Source organism: Cetorhinus maximus, chromosome 1 (assembly GCF_964194155.1).
Source record: "Cetorhinus maximus chromosome 1, sCetMax3.hap1.1, whole genome shotgun sequence".
Lineage (NCBI taxonomy): Eukaryota > Metazoa > Chordata > Chondrichthyes > Lamniformes > Cetorhinidae > Cetorhinus > Cetorhinus maximus.
This window is the reverse complement of record NC_135879.1, coordinates 126828212-126843606: the sequence shown is the minus strand read 5'-3', so window position 1 is coordinate 126843606 and position 15395 is coordinate 126828212. Positions and strand designations below refer to the sequence as shown.

At 44.0% G+C, this 15395-nt stretch overlaps 1 protein-coding gene across 5 annotated transcripts in view; it reads left to right on the top strand.

Annotated features, from left to right (window-relative positions):
• The window catches only part of arap2 (ArfGAP with RhoGAP domain, ankyrin repeat and PH domain 2), a 454954-nt gene that overhangs the window by 359119 nt on the left and 80440 nt on the right, over positions 1 to 15395 (top strand). For all 5 annotated transcript variants that reach the window (XM_078546079.1, XM_078546088.1, XM_078546071.1 and 2 more), the window contains 3 exons: positions 5438 to 5506; positions 7725 to 7799; positions 11761 to 11878. In XM_078546079.1, coding sequence (XP_078402205.1) covers positions 5438 to 5506; positions 7725 to 7799; positions 11761 to 11878 — 262 coding nt within the window. The remainder of the gene's footprint in view (positions 1 to 5437; positions 5507 to 7724; positions 7800 to 11760; positions 11879 to 15395) is intronic.

Below are 15395 nucleotides of genomic sequence, written 5' to 3'. Positions count from 1 at the left end.
AGAACTCTGACCCTTTATGTTCCAAAGATGGCTGACTGGCTTAATGTTAATGGTGTGTACTTTTAAAGACAGTGTCTGCAGAGACGAAACAAGCTTTCGTTGTCTATCTTAGAATTAGGGAAGGTTAAATGTTTTCTCTCTAACCTGTGTAATGGGGTGTTTGAAATGGTTGGTGTTTCAAGGCTTAACTTCTGCTTATCTGAAATGATTTCATGTTCAGACTGACTCTAAGCACAGATGTCTATTTTGGCAGCATTCCAATTTTCTCACCATCTGAAGGCTTCCTTTGTTTTATAAATACATTGGCAATAATTCAAGTTATCAGCCATCCTAAGTAGCTAAAGTCAATTCTGCCATTTTATGTTGCTAACCTGATGCAGCTAACCCTAGGATTAACACCTTAAAATCCTAGATTTGCCAATTGACATGTAACTTTATTTACAGGGGTGAGGGGGGAGGAAGGTGTAAGGAAAAAGAGTTCGGAGTGGGGGAAGGAGTCCGAAGGGGGAAAGGAGTCCAGGGGGAGGAAAGAGTCTGGTGGGAGGAAGGAGCTTGAGGGGAGGAAGAAGTCAGGAGCGGGGCAGGAGTAAGGGTGGAGGACAGAGTCCAGAGAGGGGAAGGAGTAAGGCTGGAGGAAGGAATTGGGAGGGGGGGAGAAGTAAGGGTCAAGAAAGAGTCAGGAAGGGGTAAGGACTATGGAGGAGGGGGGAGTCAGGGGTGGGTGTTGGGGGGAGGGGAAAGGAGCTCCAAGCGGAGGTGGGCGTCCGGGGGTGGGAGGAAGGAGTTTCAAGAGAGGAAGGGGTCAGGAGCGGGGGGATGTCGGGGGAACGTGCAAGGGAGGGCTCTGTTGATTCCATGACTGCCTCCTGAGGAGCAAACAGAGGGTGGGTGTGGGAGGAGGGAATGGTGAGAATAACCAATAGCGGAGTGAGGCAGTTGGGTGGGAGGGTGAGGGTGCGACGGTATCGGTAGAGGAGATGGAGAGGGTGGTTGATGGGGACTCGGAGGCAGACACAAACCCAGTGAATGGGAAGGAGGAGATCAGGGAGGTTAATGTGGATGGGGGGTGGGATTTTCAGGAAGGAAGGGAATGTGCACGTTCACCTGGACATTCCCAAAGGAAAAGGGCTGTGGCTGGTAGATCACGGTGAAGAGCCAAATGTGACATCCAAGTCAGATGATGAGCCTCTGGGTTCGGCCTTCCAACTCATCCTGGAGAGTCAGCAGAAGGCAGAGAAACATCTCACAGAGCTGCTGGAAGCCCTCAACAGAGTGGCACGTGATTCGGAGGAGAGTGTCCACCTGCTCTCTGATTAAGTGGCGCCCACATGTGTGCGTATGGAGGTCTCCTTGGGAAGGATAGCGAACACCATAGAGACTTTGGTTCAGCAGACAATGCTGATGTGTACAGACTTGCACTCCATCGTGGTAGCCATGGGTGAGTTCCTGCAGTGGCAATGCAAGAGGGAAACGGGGCAACTCAATGTCCCCCCAGTTGCTCCTTCCCTTCAAGGAGTCAGGTTGGGGCCATCAGGCACCCGAAGGGAGGAGGAGCAGCAGCTGGGTCATCTACTCAAGAATCCCAGAGGCTGTCATCTTCCCTGAGTCACCTTTGCCTGTGATCCCCTCAACCTCATCATCTCTCACCGCAGAGGGAGCAGCTGGCCCACGAGTAATTCTGGAGGGAGAAGTGTGTGTGGCAGGGCCTTTTGGAGCATCATGGAAGCACACTCCCATGCACACAGATCCTTGCCGTATCACGCTCATCTTCATGTCCTGAGCATTTTCAATGCTACCTGCTGGAATTCACTTTCAGTTGTCCGCCAACCCACCAATGGAGCAATGCGCACCTGTTCTCTCCCACCACGACTCTCGTTTCACTTTTGATTTAGACAGCCTGGTGCGTCTAACATTTTTCTTCAGATACCCACTCCTTTCCCCTCCCCCAGTTACCCATTTCCTTTCCCCCATTACTGTCGACCCCCCTGGCATCATGGTGATCTGCCAGAATTATATATAAAGGATTTAATTACAAGGGGAGGGTGTGTAAAATTGGCTCTTTGTCAGGGGTAAAGGTTTCGAGGGATAGGAAAAAATACAGGTAAATGGAGTCGAGCTACAGATCTACATGATCTGACTGAATGGCAGAATGAACTCAAGCTGTGAACGGATTTTTCCAGCTGGCTTGAAGGCCCTGATGTCAGGACCAAATGGGAGTCCCAAGCACATAATTGCTGGTGGCAGGACTGGCTCAGCAATCTTCCAGGAGGAGCCTACCCCTGAACTCGCCATTCTATTCAGGATAGCGGCTGGGCCCATGTTGCAGGCCCCGTCGGCATGGAACCACTCCCTCCGGGCTACAAAGCAGTGCAGAAATGTGTGAGATCGAGAGCAGCAAGCCCACTGGGATAGAGGGTGAAGCGCTCTGCTGGATCCGGATCGTCCAGAATTGCAGCCTTTCATGCTCAATGCCTCGCTAACTCCTATGTTACTCCTCCCCCCCTGACCCCCAGCCAGGTCCACTGGCAGTAAAATGCAGTGAAACATGCAAAATCGCCCCTAATTGGTATCTCAATCGCTTTAATTGGCTGTGTGCCTCTTTCAATGAGCAGCCAATTCTCTTCCTAGTTCAGCCCAGGGAAACTCCCTCAGTGGCGAGAATTTATGGGGGAACTACCCTGATGTGTCTTTCCCTATTCCCCACACATACCCTAGCCACCCACCCTCTAGCCCCTCTCCATGGAGCTAGCGTAATCGAACCCTCTGGCTCCTGTGAAACGAGAGAGTACTTTGTGATCCATTGGTGAGGACTAAATCAAAAGGAAGGGGAGGAGGCAGCTGAGTGAATTGCTGCAATTTTAGAGGCAGAGAAATCAGCGAGCTCAGACAAGTCTCTGAGGCGAAAATTAAAAGTGTACAGTAGCGAGGTTCCAGGAATTGGTTTGTGATGGCATTATCTTCACTCTCCAGGATAATCTTGGAGTTCCAAGATTTTTTCATAGAAAGAGATAGGGCAGAATTTTCCAGCTGAATTTTAAATGCCCCCGGCAGGCATGTTTCCCACAGGTGGGAGAGGCACGTAAACTGTGGTGTGTGCCCAACCCTGATAATACGTTGCCCATGCTGTAAAGCATTTGACATGGGCAGCAGTGCAGGAGCAGGAAACCCAATCTTTCATCTCAAGTGGTTAAAGAGTGGAAAGAAACGGCAGGGTCGCTCTTCGGGGGCTGCCCTTTGCTGATCGCGGGTTGGCTCCACCTTTGGTTGAACCCGCCCCCTTCCTTCCTACCTGCTCCATCCCTTAATCCCACACCCGCCCCACTACTCCTCTCCCTAACCTACCCAAACCCTCTCGGCCCAAGGCCCCATATTTGCCAGCTACGCAGATCCAAGACCTTGGCGTCTTTTCTTCTCCAGCAGTGGCGGCAGTGGCCACTGATGCCTTCCTGGCGCTGCCGGGACTGATGGGATTGGCCGGCAGCTCCAGAGGGCAGGATTTCCACCCAATGAGGGGTGGAAGTCCCACTTGGCCCTCGTTAATCAGCCCCTAGCGCTTTATGGCTGCGGGACTGGCTGGCGTGGAGTGTGTCGTCTTGCACTGTTCATCTCCTTCCCGTATTATTCACCCCCTAGTTTGTGCGGTGTGGGTCTCATCCACTGTTCGGAGAAACAGTGGGAGCCTCGCTTTACTTCTCTCCAGGAGGCCCAAAAATAGTTCAACCAGGCATTTATCTGGATGGCATCAGGCCTCCCACTCAATCAAGGCCCCAGTTTGACAGACATCCCACCCCCGAGAGCTCCCAGCCAATCAGAGGTCATCAGGTACCATCAGTACCAGCAACACCACCAAGAGCAGCGACTGATGTCAGTAATGCACTGAGGGCTCCACCAAGGTTATTGCTGGATCAGTCCAGAGAGATAAGTGTGGGCAGCATGGGGGTCCTTGGGAGGTGGTCACTGGCAAGATGGGAAGGGGTTGAATGGAAGGGCAGGGGGTGGCTTTCAGGAGATCTCCCCCCACCTTCTTGATGCCGTGTCCCTCAACCATTCAGCTCGGGGATAATTGCTCTCAAGTGGTTTGTTAATGAGCCTAATTGATATCCCGCCACCAGCGAACAGGATTCCCATGTTGGGCCTTTCTGGCTCCCCACTAAATGTGCGACAGTTTTCCTGCCTCCTGGAATCAGATGAAGGGATTCCCACCAATTCTCTTGTTCGCCCCTGCTATCATGGCCACCCCAGCAGGCATTATTAAATCCCACCTGGAGAATTAGAAGATTCAGCCACATTGCGAAGAAAGCAAAGAAGCTTTAATGACCAAACAAAATCATTGTTCAATTGACTAAAGATTAAGTATCTAATTTCTGTTGTGTGCCCCAAAGAAGTTGGCGAAGCAGAACAATGCTTATTAAAGGTATGTTTGTGCATTTATACTTATGTATTTATTCAATACATGTGGGGTGTGTGTGTGTATGTGTTTTTCAGGACAAATAACCAGACACTGGGAGTTGGCATGCCAAACATACATGCCATATTGAGACAATCATTAATGAGGTAGGCTGGTCATGTAGCCAGAATACCTGATAATCACTTACCAAAGCGAAACTCCTATGGAGAGCTTGAGTCTGAGGTCAAATGGTGGCCAAAGGAAGTCCTGGAAGGACACCCTGAAGGTGTCACTTAGGAGTTTAGCATTGAATTCAAGTCCTGGGTGAAGCTCACCCACCTGCACCTGGCACAATCAAATAAAGAACAGTGTGACCTCCTTCAAAAGTAAGCTCGTATCAGAAGCAGAGAGAAAACACAAGGGGAGGAAATCCTGAGCCAGCAACCCATTCAAAGTCAATCGTTTGTGATATCCTGACCTAGTTTCAGAGGAACCTTCCAAGTGCAGATCAGCATTAGCTGTCACCTACCGGAACCCTAACAAACATCCCAGATGATGAATGTGGCCACCTTCACCTCAAAGGACAGGCAAGAGCTATGTATATATGTCAAACACAAAAACTGGGGTAAGAGAAAGAGCAGCTTTGGAGAAAAGATAACAAGGCCTGTATTTAATGCAGAATTTAGTCTTTGGACAGGAATTTTTCCCTCAGTTTTCTCATTCTCCCAGCAGACTTTCAACATGTTTTTCCTGGAAACTTCTTCCGTATCAACAGTCAAATAAGTTCTTTTATACTCCAGATCAACTACGAGAAACAAGTTTTAATTAAAAACCCCTGAAAGCACAAAGGGACAAGTAACCAAGATTCAAGGGAGGGAGGACTATTGTCAGTGCTACAGGATAAGTGTAGGATGGCTATCCCTGATCTATTTATCTAATTTATCCTTCATAGAATAAATGGATTGGTTAATTTTTTTGCCACCTACAGGTACATAACTCATCACTTCTTTGTACTTTTTGATTAATGTTCCTGTGCTTTGTTTGAAACAGGTTAATGAAGACCAGGTGAAACAGATGGAGATAGAAAATAGCTTCATAACGACATGGAAAGACACACAGGTGTGAACGTGTTGGTTTGTAAGATTTAACTTTTGATTTAGCTTTTGATACATAGTAATCAATAATATTCTATTTAGTGAACTGTTGGCTTTCAAACTTTTAATATTTAAAGCCATACAGTTCATTTTATACATTTTAGGGAGGTTTATTCACACACTAGTCAGATGTCTGCCAGTATGCAATAAATTTGTGTGAGCTGTTATATTTCAACTCAGTGTTGTTTCGATAGACAGTCAGAACTGCTGAGTGTCACAGAGTACCAGTGCTCATATGGATAATGTTTTAGTACAGTTATGACATTATTGAGACAGAGCCTAAGGCCATATATGAATTCCAGATTCAAAAAAGGAATTACACCACTTCACCCTGACATGTTCACTAATGGAATGCATTTGCAAGCATTCTATTAGACTGGATTTGGAACCCTGCTTACACTCAGTGCTAAGATCTCCCTTTCTCTCGCTCTCTCTCTCTGCCTGTTGCAGACCCTGTTGTCAATTATTGCTTTTCTGTTTTTCAACATTGTCTCTCATGTTAAATACAATTGGAGGAAATACTACTGAGAACAAGGGACATACAATATGTACTCTAGCTGAGCAGAGGTTGGGTGCTCTGCAACAAGTCACTCATCCCATTTCCCTTTTATACACCTCCAAAATCTACAAGACCCAGTTAAGGAGTGTGATGGAATATTCATTACTCAATGCCATCCAGGACAGAGCTGTCTACATGATTGGTATGCCTGCCATTCAACTCAGTACCCCACCCTCTTGTGGCCACAGTCTATACTTTCTGTAAGATGCACACAACAACTCTTGTTTTAACACCCATGCCACACAGCCCTACAACTTCTACCATTTAGAAGAACAAGAGTAGCAACACCATCCCCTCTCCAGGTTACACATCATCCAGACTTGGACATCAACTAATGTTCCTTCATCTTTTCTGGATCATAACCCCTGGAATCCCCTATGTAACATCATTGTGGTAGCCTCATCACCACAAGCCTGCAATGGTTCCAGAATCTAACCACCATCTTAGAACAACTAGGGATGGGCATTTAATGTAGAATTGGCAATGTTACCCACATCTCAAGAACAAAAATAGCTGAAAGTAAAGTCATAATTTTGGAAAAATTAATTGCTTGCACTTGCAATTAGTTGATTGTTTTGAGATAAAAGAGTTTACATTTAATTTGTTTGTATATGACAACATGTTTTAATCTGTTTAAAAATGCACATTTTTAATAACTTATAGCAAAGACATTCCAGCTTCCCCACTAATTGTTAAGTTTTAATTAATTTCATTAGAGCAAGATTCCTTTATAGTTTGATTATGTGAATGCTTTATAAAAGAGTAGTGTTAACCACATTCTGTCAGTATTATGAACACTAACAGCATAATATGCTTGCAGTATAGAATTTTAATTCAAAGTTAATTTACATAATGGACTGGTTTTGCACTATGGAGGAGACCAGGGCTTTTTTTTTTTGGAAAACTTCCTTCTTATGTTCAACTATATTGAATTCTCCATCTTAGTGGCTGTTAGCGTTTATTGTTTTGAACTGGCCATTACAGATTATTACTGAGGAAACAACAGTATTTGTTGCTGATGTATGATGTGGAAAAGAGACCCAATGGCCTTTTTCTATTGCTCAAAATACTCAAGTTCTTGGTGTGAATAAAACATATTAGGATGATGTCAACCTTTTACTAACTTCATCCCAAATGAATGAGGGAATTGGCAATTGATCCATAGTTCTGGGAACCTGCTCTCTTCCCTGAGTTTCAGCAATAATGCAAGACCAATTGTGTGATCGAGCAGGAGAATTTAATAAACTTGTCGATATTTTTGAATTTTTCACCTTACCAGATACGCAATCACAAAAAGTACTTAATTACTGTCAATCCAAAATATATTGCAAGCTACAACATTAAGGATAGGCATTGGATTTGGATAGCCAACAAAGCACAAGCCTACATCCACATTGTTCGAAAATATCTTTCTTCGCATGCTGCTTTCTGTGGTGGCTGAGTGTTTCTACACAAATTCGTTACTTTGTGTAAAATTATTTTTTAATGAAACAACATTCAAAATAGAAAAAGATAACTTTTGAAAGCTAATGCCTGTTCAGGATTCCAAAAATAAAACAGCTGTCAATAAAGGAATTAGCTATTGCTAAGAAAATGTGACATGTCTAGAAAATGTTTTCTTCAGGTTGTGCAAGCTGAGGACCTGCTCATTGAGGTGTATGTGGGGAACAAGGAACCTGATTATTGCTGCATAATTAGGGTAGGTATTGGATTACAGTGTGAAATCTTCAGTACAGCCAATAAATAGAACATTATATATTTTGGTCCCTTTGCTTTGAAATGCATCTCTGCTTAATTGGATTTAATTAACTCCAACTTCAAAGCACTGAAAATAGTTTTCACGCACATACAGTTGGTGCAAAGTTGGTTGTGCTGTTTTACTACCATAGAAGCCTTCCATGATGTCTGGAGCTTATTGAAAGCAAGCAGAAGCTCATTGACAAGCTCATTGCAACACCAGCTGGCTACTCAAACTTCCTCCATAATTAGGGAGTCAGAGGATGGTGACTCAGCCCTGCAATCTCACATCAGCTCTTGTGTCTATAATGCTGATAGCATGCAATTTGTTTACACGTTTACATCAAGGAAATTTGCAGTCATGCAAAGAAAATAGCACCAAAAATGTTTCTTATTTTTACTGTATTGTGATCAGTAGAAAATTGTTAGATAGGAAGAAAGAAAGGCAAAGCTTATTGCACAAGTAAGGATGTTCTCTGAACTTCTAAATTAGTCAGGTTTTCCACCAGTAACTTTTTTTCTAATTTATTGTCAAGGTGTGGGTGTTTCTGGCAAGGCTGGTGTTTATTGCCCTTCGCTGGTTACACTTGTCTGTCTTGAATGGCTTAGTAGCGGTTTGATATGACTTCCTCGGCTGCTTCAGAGGGCAGTGATGAGCCAAACGTATTGATTTGGTACTGGTATGCAGATAGATCAGTTGTAAGGACACAGGTTTTTTTTCTCAAAAGACATTCGTGAACAACTTGAGTTTTTACTTCAATCTGGCAGCTTCATGGTCACTTATACTGATGATAGCTTTTTATGTTTACAGATTTTCCAAAAAGAAAAAATCCATTAGCAAGTTGAACTGGCGATCTCTAGGTTACAAGTCCGCTAACATAACCATGACCCTACCATACCCCAGGAATCACTGGATTATGATGATCCAGCAGTTTGCACTGCCTGTTTTTGTTCAGGTGCTAGCCCACGAATAACCAGACTGGTTAAATTCAGTTCACAAGTCACCTGTGATTTGTGCACTCAACATTCAGGTTGCTCATCCCAAACCATAACCACGAGGCCATCTCAAGCTCCATATGACCCATTGTTGCTCATGACTCAGTTGGTAGAGCATCAGAATGCCAGGGGTTCAAGCACCGTTTCAGCCTTTGAACAAAGAGATTAACTGTAATTATGCTTCGTTAGAAGTGTCAATCTTCACCTGTTACTTAACCAAGATCCCATCAACCTGTCTAGGTGCATTTTTTTAAAAATTCATCCACAGGATGTGGGCTTCGCTGGCTGGACCAGCATTTGTTGCCCATCCCTAGTTGCCCTTGAGAAGGTAGTGGTGAGCTGCCTCCTTGAACTGCTGCTGTCCATGTGGTGTAAGTACACCCAAAGTGCTGTTAGGAAGGGAGTTCCGGGATTTTGAACCAATGACAGTGAAGGAACAGTGATATATTTCTGAGTCAGGATGGTGAGTGACTTGGAGGGGAACTTCCAGGTTGTGGTGTTCCCAACTATCTGGCGCCCTTGTCCTTCTAAATGGCAGTGGTCATGGGTTTGGAATGTGCTGTATAAGGAACATTGGTGCTAAGTATCTCGTGCTACTGTTTGAAAAAGTGTTGGAATTCTTCCATTCCTTGGTATTCCTCTCTTAATCAACACCTCAAAATACAGCTTAGCTGGCCTTTTTGCTTTTGGCTGTTAGTGGGGATATTGCTGTGGAAACATATGGGCCAGAATTTTTCGGTTGGCGAGTTGGGCAAGGGGCCCACTCGCCGACAGGAAAATGACACGGGATGGTGTCGGGAGGTACCCCCGACGTCATCCTGCCCCATTTAAATACTCAGGAAGGCGGGCGGACAGCGAAATCAGCTGTCTGCCTGCTGACCTGTCAATGGCCAATTGAGGCCATTGACAGGGTAGTTAACCTAATTAAAGGCCCTGCCTGTCCAACCTTAAGGTTGGCGGGCAGGCCAGGAGCCCCGGCGGGCAATAGAAAAAACATGAAACCTCATCAACTGGTGGGATGAGGTTTCATGTCCGTTTTTAAAAAGTTTAATAAAGTTTGTCATATTTATTAACATGTCTCATCTCGTGTGACATTGTCACATGAGGGGGACATGTTAATAATTTTTTTATTTTTCTATTTTTGATGTTTATAAAGCTTTCACCGATCTCCCTGAGACAGCACTTAGTCTCAGGGAGATGTGCGCTCTTTCGTGTGCATGCGTGAAAGAGCGCACTCTGACAGTTGGGGGATCCCTCCCCCCCCCCGCACAGGAAACAGATAGCGCTTCCTGTTGGGCAGCCCGATGGGTGCGCCTTAATTGGCCCGCCCACTCAAAATGGCGGCGGGGCCCGTTTCAACGGCGGCGATCGGTTGCCCGCCCGCCGCCGAGCCGGTCGGGCCCGCCCGCCCATCAAGGGAAAAATTCTGCCCATGGTTCCTGCATTTGTCAACAGAACAGCACAAAACCCTGCGTTCACTTTGAGTTAATTCATTGTATGTGAAGATCATCAGGATTTTCTCAGAGACACAGGAATGAAGCGATATATGGGCCAGAATTTTACACCCCATGGGTGGATGCGTGCCCGACCTGAACGGACGTGAAATAGCGCAAGATGATCGGGCAAGCATCACGACGTCATCATGCACTCGCGCGATGTTTCGCTCGGCGGGCGCGCGCTGCAGTCAGAAGCGCGCCCACCAATAATTGTGGGCAATTAAGCCCATTAGCAATGCATTCAACAGTGATTTTATGTGACCCACAGTTACGGTCGGTGGACAGGTCATCCTCCCAGGCGGCATTCACATTTCTGCACAAACCTTGATCCAGGGTGGGATGAAACCTACCTGGGGAAATTAAATAAAAAAGAGAAACCTTGGGACTTTTTGTGGTACACTTGATTGTGCTGCATGGACATATTTTGCAGCATTATTGTAGTGTCCTTTAATCTGTGGAGGTCTGCAGCTCTCTGAGGCAGCGCCCCACGACCGAAAATTTCAGGCCGTGGTGTTATTGCAACATTGATACACAGCTACTCTCAAACAAAGGTGCTTTGTAAATATGTTCTAGTACAGATAATGCTCCTTTTGCAATATCATGTAGTTGTGCATGCTCAAACTTACACGTTTCATAATAAATGTTGTGGTTCAACAGTGAATGCCAGCATTGGCTATCTTCCTTACTGGAGTTATGGTTGGAGATAAACTGAAATATCAGATTGGGCCAATTAGGATTTTTTCAGAAAAAATGCTGCCGCAATATTAATGGGCTTATTAATCTTGGACATAGTAGACATTCTTCTAGATTATAGAACCTTTTATTGGAAGACTGCTTGAAGGAAGGAATGTGTGGTTTTGTTTCTTTGTTGATATTTTGATTTACACTACGGTGTGACAGGTCTGTGCAGCCCTGAGACATTTGTGACAACATGTCCAAAGTACAGCACATATAATAAGTTATTTGGAAATAAAACTGTTGTTATATGCAGCAGCCATTTTGTAAAAAAAAACAAATCCTTGAATAGCCATGAGGTGACAGAGCAGCAAATGTGTTTTGAGTTGTGTTGCTTGACGGAGAATTATTTGCCATGGGATTTTTTAGTATTGTGTTCCACCTTTGTATTAACTAGGGGATCCATTTTGTACCTGAAACTAAAGGTTTTGATTTTACTGAAAGAGCGCTAATGATTTGTAAATGATCTAAGAGAAAATCAAAGGAAATGAGATCTGACCTGCCTTTTAACTTGCAACAGCTTTGAAAGTTCAAACTTACAACACGTTTTAATTACTGCACATTTATCAAACTTATTATAATTTTGAATTAATTTAAATGTGACCAGTTTTAGATGTTTTCACCGTGTTCCTATTTTTGCAGCACTACGTGATTTTATTTGAAATTAAGGCCTTTCTTTTGCATCATGGTTCACAGGTTTCTCCAACCATGACAGCAGAAGAATTAACTCACATTGTTCTCGAAATGAAGAGCGTTGTTGCCGATGAGAAGGTTGTCTGGGCGCCATTTGAAGTTATAGAGAACGGAGAGCTTGGTAGGATACTACTCCTCCTTCAGGTATCATGCCCTCAGAGGGTGTTGGCGACCATGGACTACGATTGGATTGATCCATGATTATGTTTGGCAAAGTGCTGCAGTGGCTGCCTTCTGCAGTATGGCTGACCAGGAAACTCTCCTGCTTTTACCACCGGTCATCAGGCATATTGGATGGATTTACAGGTGGAAAATAAACCTGTCTGGCCACATTATGAATGCACCTTCTTTGGTCATCAGGCCCTAAGGGAGTGGGACTTAAAGCCGGAGCTTCTGGCTCAGAGGCAAGAACGTTACCCACTGTGCCACAAGTCCTCTAGCGGGATACTAAGTGAAATGAATGCAGAAAGCTGAGTAATTAGCAGTTGCATATTAAAATTGCTGAGTGGGTGACAACATTTTATCTTGAAACAAATTGAAAATTAATCATCTCCTTTTCCTTTCCCTTGTTGCTGTCCCCCACCCCATATATTAGTCAAGTGGCTATTCAGTGAACAACACCAAACCATCATCAGTTGAGGGAACACATTCTACAATTTTGGATGGCCAGCGTAAAGCATTTCCAACTCAACAATATCATAGTCAAGTGTACAGTAGAACTCCCTCTAAGTGGCCTCAAAAATGTGATAGGGGTTCTACTCCTAATTATTATTCAGTAACTCTTGATGGAAAATGAAGTTATATGAATGCCATATAAGAGCAGAATATAGGTTAATTGTGACCGCCCACCCCCCAAAATCAACGAGACAGCTAACAAATACCATCCAAGTTCGGATGAAGATGAAAATGTGTTTTAACCCCATTGTCAGAGCAGTACTTCCTTCTGTACCATTGGGACTTTCCCATTTGCAAAATTACCGCAAGGTCCCACAAACAACAATAAGAAAAGGACCAGATAATTTGCTGTAGTGATTCTGATTGAGGGATAAATTTTTGCCAGGACACAAAAAGAATTTCCCTGCCATCCTTTGTAATATTGCTGTCAAATCATTTTTATGTCCTTCTGAGAAGGCATAAATGGAGCTTTGGTTTAATATTTTAACCAAAAGACAGCATCTCCGACAGTGCAACACTCCCTCAGTGCCCATTTGACTGTCAGCCTAGATTGTGGGCTCAGTTGTCTGGAGTGGAACCCACAACCTTCTGACTTCAAGGCAAAAGTGCCATAGCTGACACAATGATAGACTAACTTAGGATAAGCTACAAATCCAACCTTTTCTGTAAGGCTTACTGCTACACCTCATTGTGCCTTTACCCAGTCGCCCATCAAAATATTACAAATAGATTATGTCACGAGGCTATGCCCCTTTAATTTTGAAAATATGACTTCAAATTTTCAACTGACTAGAAATTTTGCAATTTGAAATAAGACCAAACAAAGATGCAAGGCCACCTTCCAAGGTGAAAGTTGAAAAACAAACAAGTCACCCTCTGGGGAGTGCGAAGAGAGAGACATTTCCTATAATTCAGAGACCCATCGGAACTTGTCAGTGTCTGAGGAAAGGACATTAAAATGCAAAGTATTGAATATTGAAACATTGGCTTTCACAGACAGACTCACCCAAAACCCTTTGGAAATACACAATGGGCAGAATTTTGCCCTTGGTGGGCATGCAGGCCCCACCATCTCGGCGGTGGGCGGACAGCCGACCCCCGCCACCGAAACGAGGCCCGCCGCCATTTTGAGTGGCTATGTGCTTCCTGTGTGGAGGGTGGAGGGAATCCCTAGCTGTCAAAGTGTGCTCTTTTGTGCATGTGAAAGAGCACACTGCTCCCTGAGGCAAAGTCCTGTCTCAGGGAGATTAATGACAGTCCAAAAAACTTTAAAAATAGAAAGAAAAAAAAGTTATTAACATGTCCCCCTCATGTGACAATGTCACATGAGATGGGACATGTTAATAGATATCATATAAAATGTATTGAAGTTTTTAAAAACGGACATGAAACCTCAGCCCGCCAGTGGATGAGGTTTCATGTATTATCAGAAGCCCGCTGGGGCTCCTGGCCTGCCCGCCTGCCTTAAGGCTGGGCGGGCAGGTCTTTAATTATCTTAATTACTCTGTCAATGGCCTCAATTGGCCATTGACAGGTCGGCGTGCGGACAGCTGATTTCGCTGTCCGCCCACCCTCCTAAAAATTTAAAGGGACCGGGACGACGTCATCCCGCGTCATTTTCCTGTCGGCGAGCGGGCCCCGCCACCAAATCGCCGATGGAAAAGTTCAAGCCAATGGGTGAAGTATTTCAAGCCAGCCTGCATCCACTGCAGAGAGATTGCAAGAAAGACATTAGCAGAAGAGACAGCCTGAAAGCTGGTCTCTCCCTCTCTTTTGGATTAAGTTCGGAACCAATGTTACTCGAAATCTACCATCAAACAATATCTCATAATAATTGCAACATCCTCTCTATTTGACCACATCCATGAAACCAGCTAATCCAAATTGGCTGAAACATTTAAAAATATATGCCTGCAGAACAACCAAAGGACACTTAACCGTGTAGTCTATTAAAATTTTTTGGTATTGCTGAAAAAAGAGACATTTTTTTGTTGAAGCTTTTCATCTTCTACACATCGTGACAATTCATAAGAAAGTACCAATGTCAGGGGAAACACCATAGCTATACTGTATGAATGAACTCGTTGGTTCATTCCCCTGGGCAGTGTCTTGACCAATCAGAGTTGAGCTGCCTGCTTTAAATTTCAAACAATGCTTGGCAGTTAATTGTCAGTCACAAACAACTGTGCATTCTCCATGGTAACACCTCTACCAATCAGAGCCCACTTGCCAACCAATCAGCACTCTCTTCTCATACAGTATAAATATGTTGTTTCTCCTGACATTGGAATTTTCTTGCAAATTGTCCTGATGAATGCAAGACGAAAAGCTTTGACAAACAATGTCTCATTTTTCAGCAATACTCAAGTTCTGTACCATCAAATGACTATCACTTTTTTTTACTTATTTCTGGTGGGTGGGTGTGTGTGTGTGTGTGTGAGAGAGACGTTGCATTTTTATTATTTTTTCCCCTCTGGTTTAGTGGTTAATAAATTTGCTCTTTCTTTGACTGAAGCAAACCTTGTTTGATTGGCACCTTATTGCTCACAGCTTAAATAGTTAAATACACCTGGATTTGGAGAAGACATATCCTTATGAAAAATAAACTTGAACCTTTGTTGTGATGAACCGAGGAGGTTGAATAGAAGAAAGACAGTTCACCCCTTCTCACCTCTTCATAAGAATTATTTATTTAAATATATAATGAGAGCTGTATCCACTATCATGGTCCTTCTGAAACTTGAGATTGAATATAGGATTAATCTTATTATATACATCGCTTCTGTTGACCATCTAGTTTAAATATTTCAGGTTAGCTCCCAGTAAACAGGGACCCAGAGCCTAAGATAGTTATAATTTCATGAGCTCACTATGCCCCTATCGATAAAGCCCAAAATGCCATATGCTTTATTAACTGCGCTCTCAATCTCTTGTACCCCCTTCAATGATTTATCCACATAAAT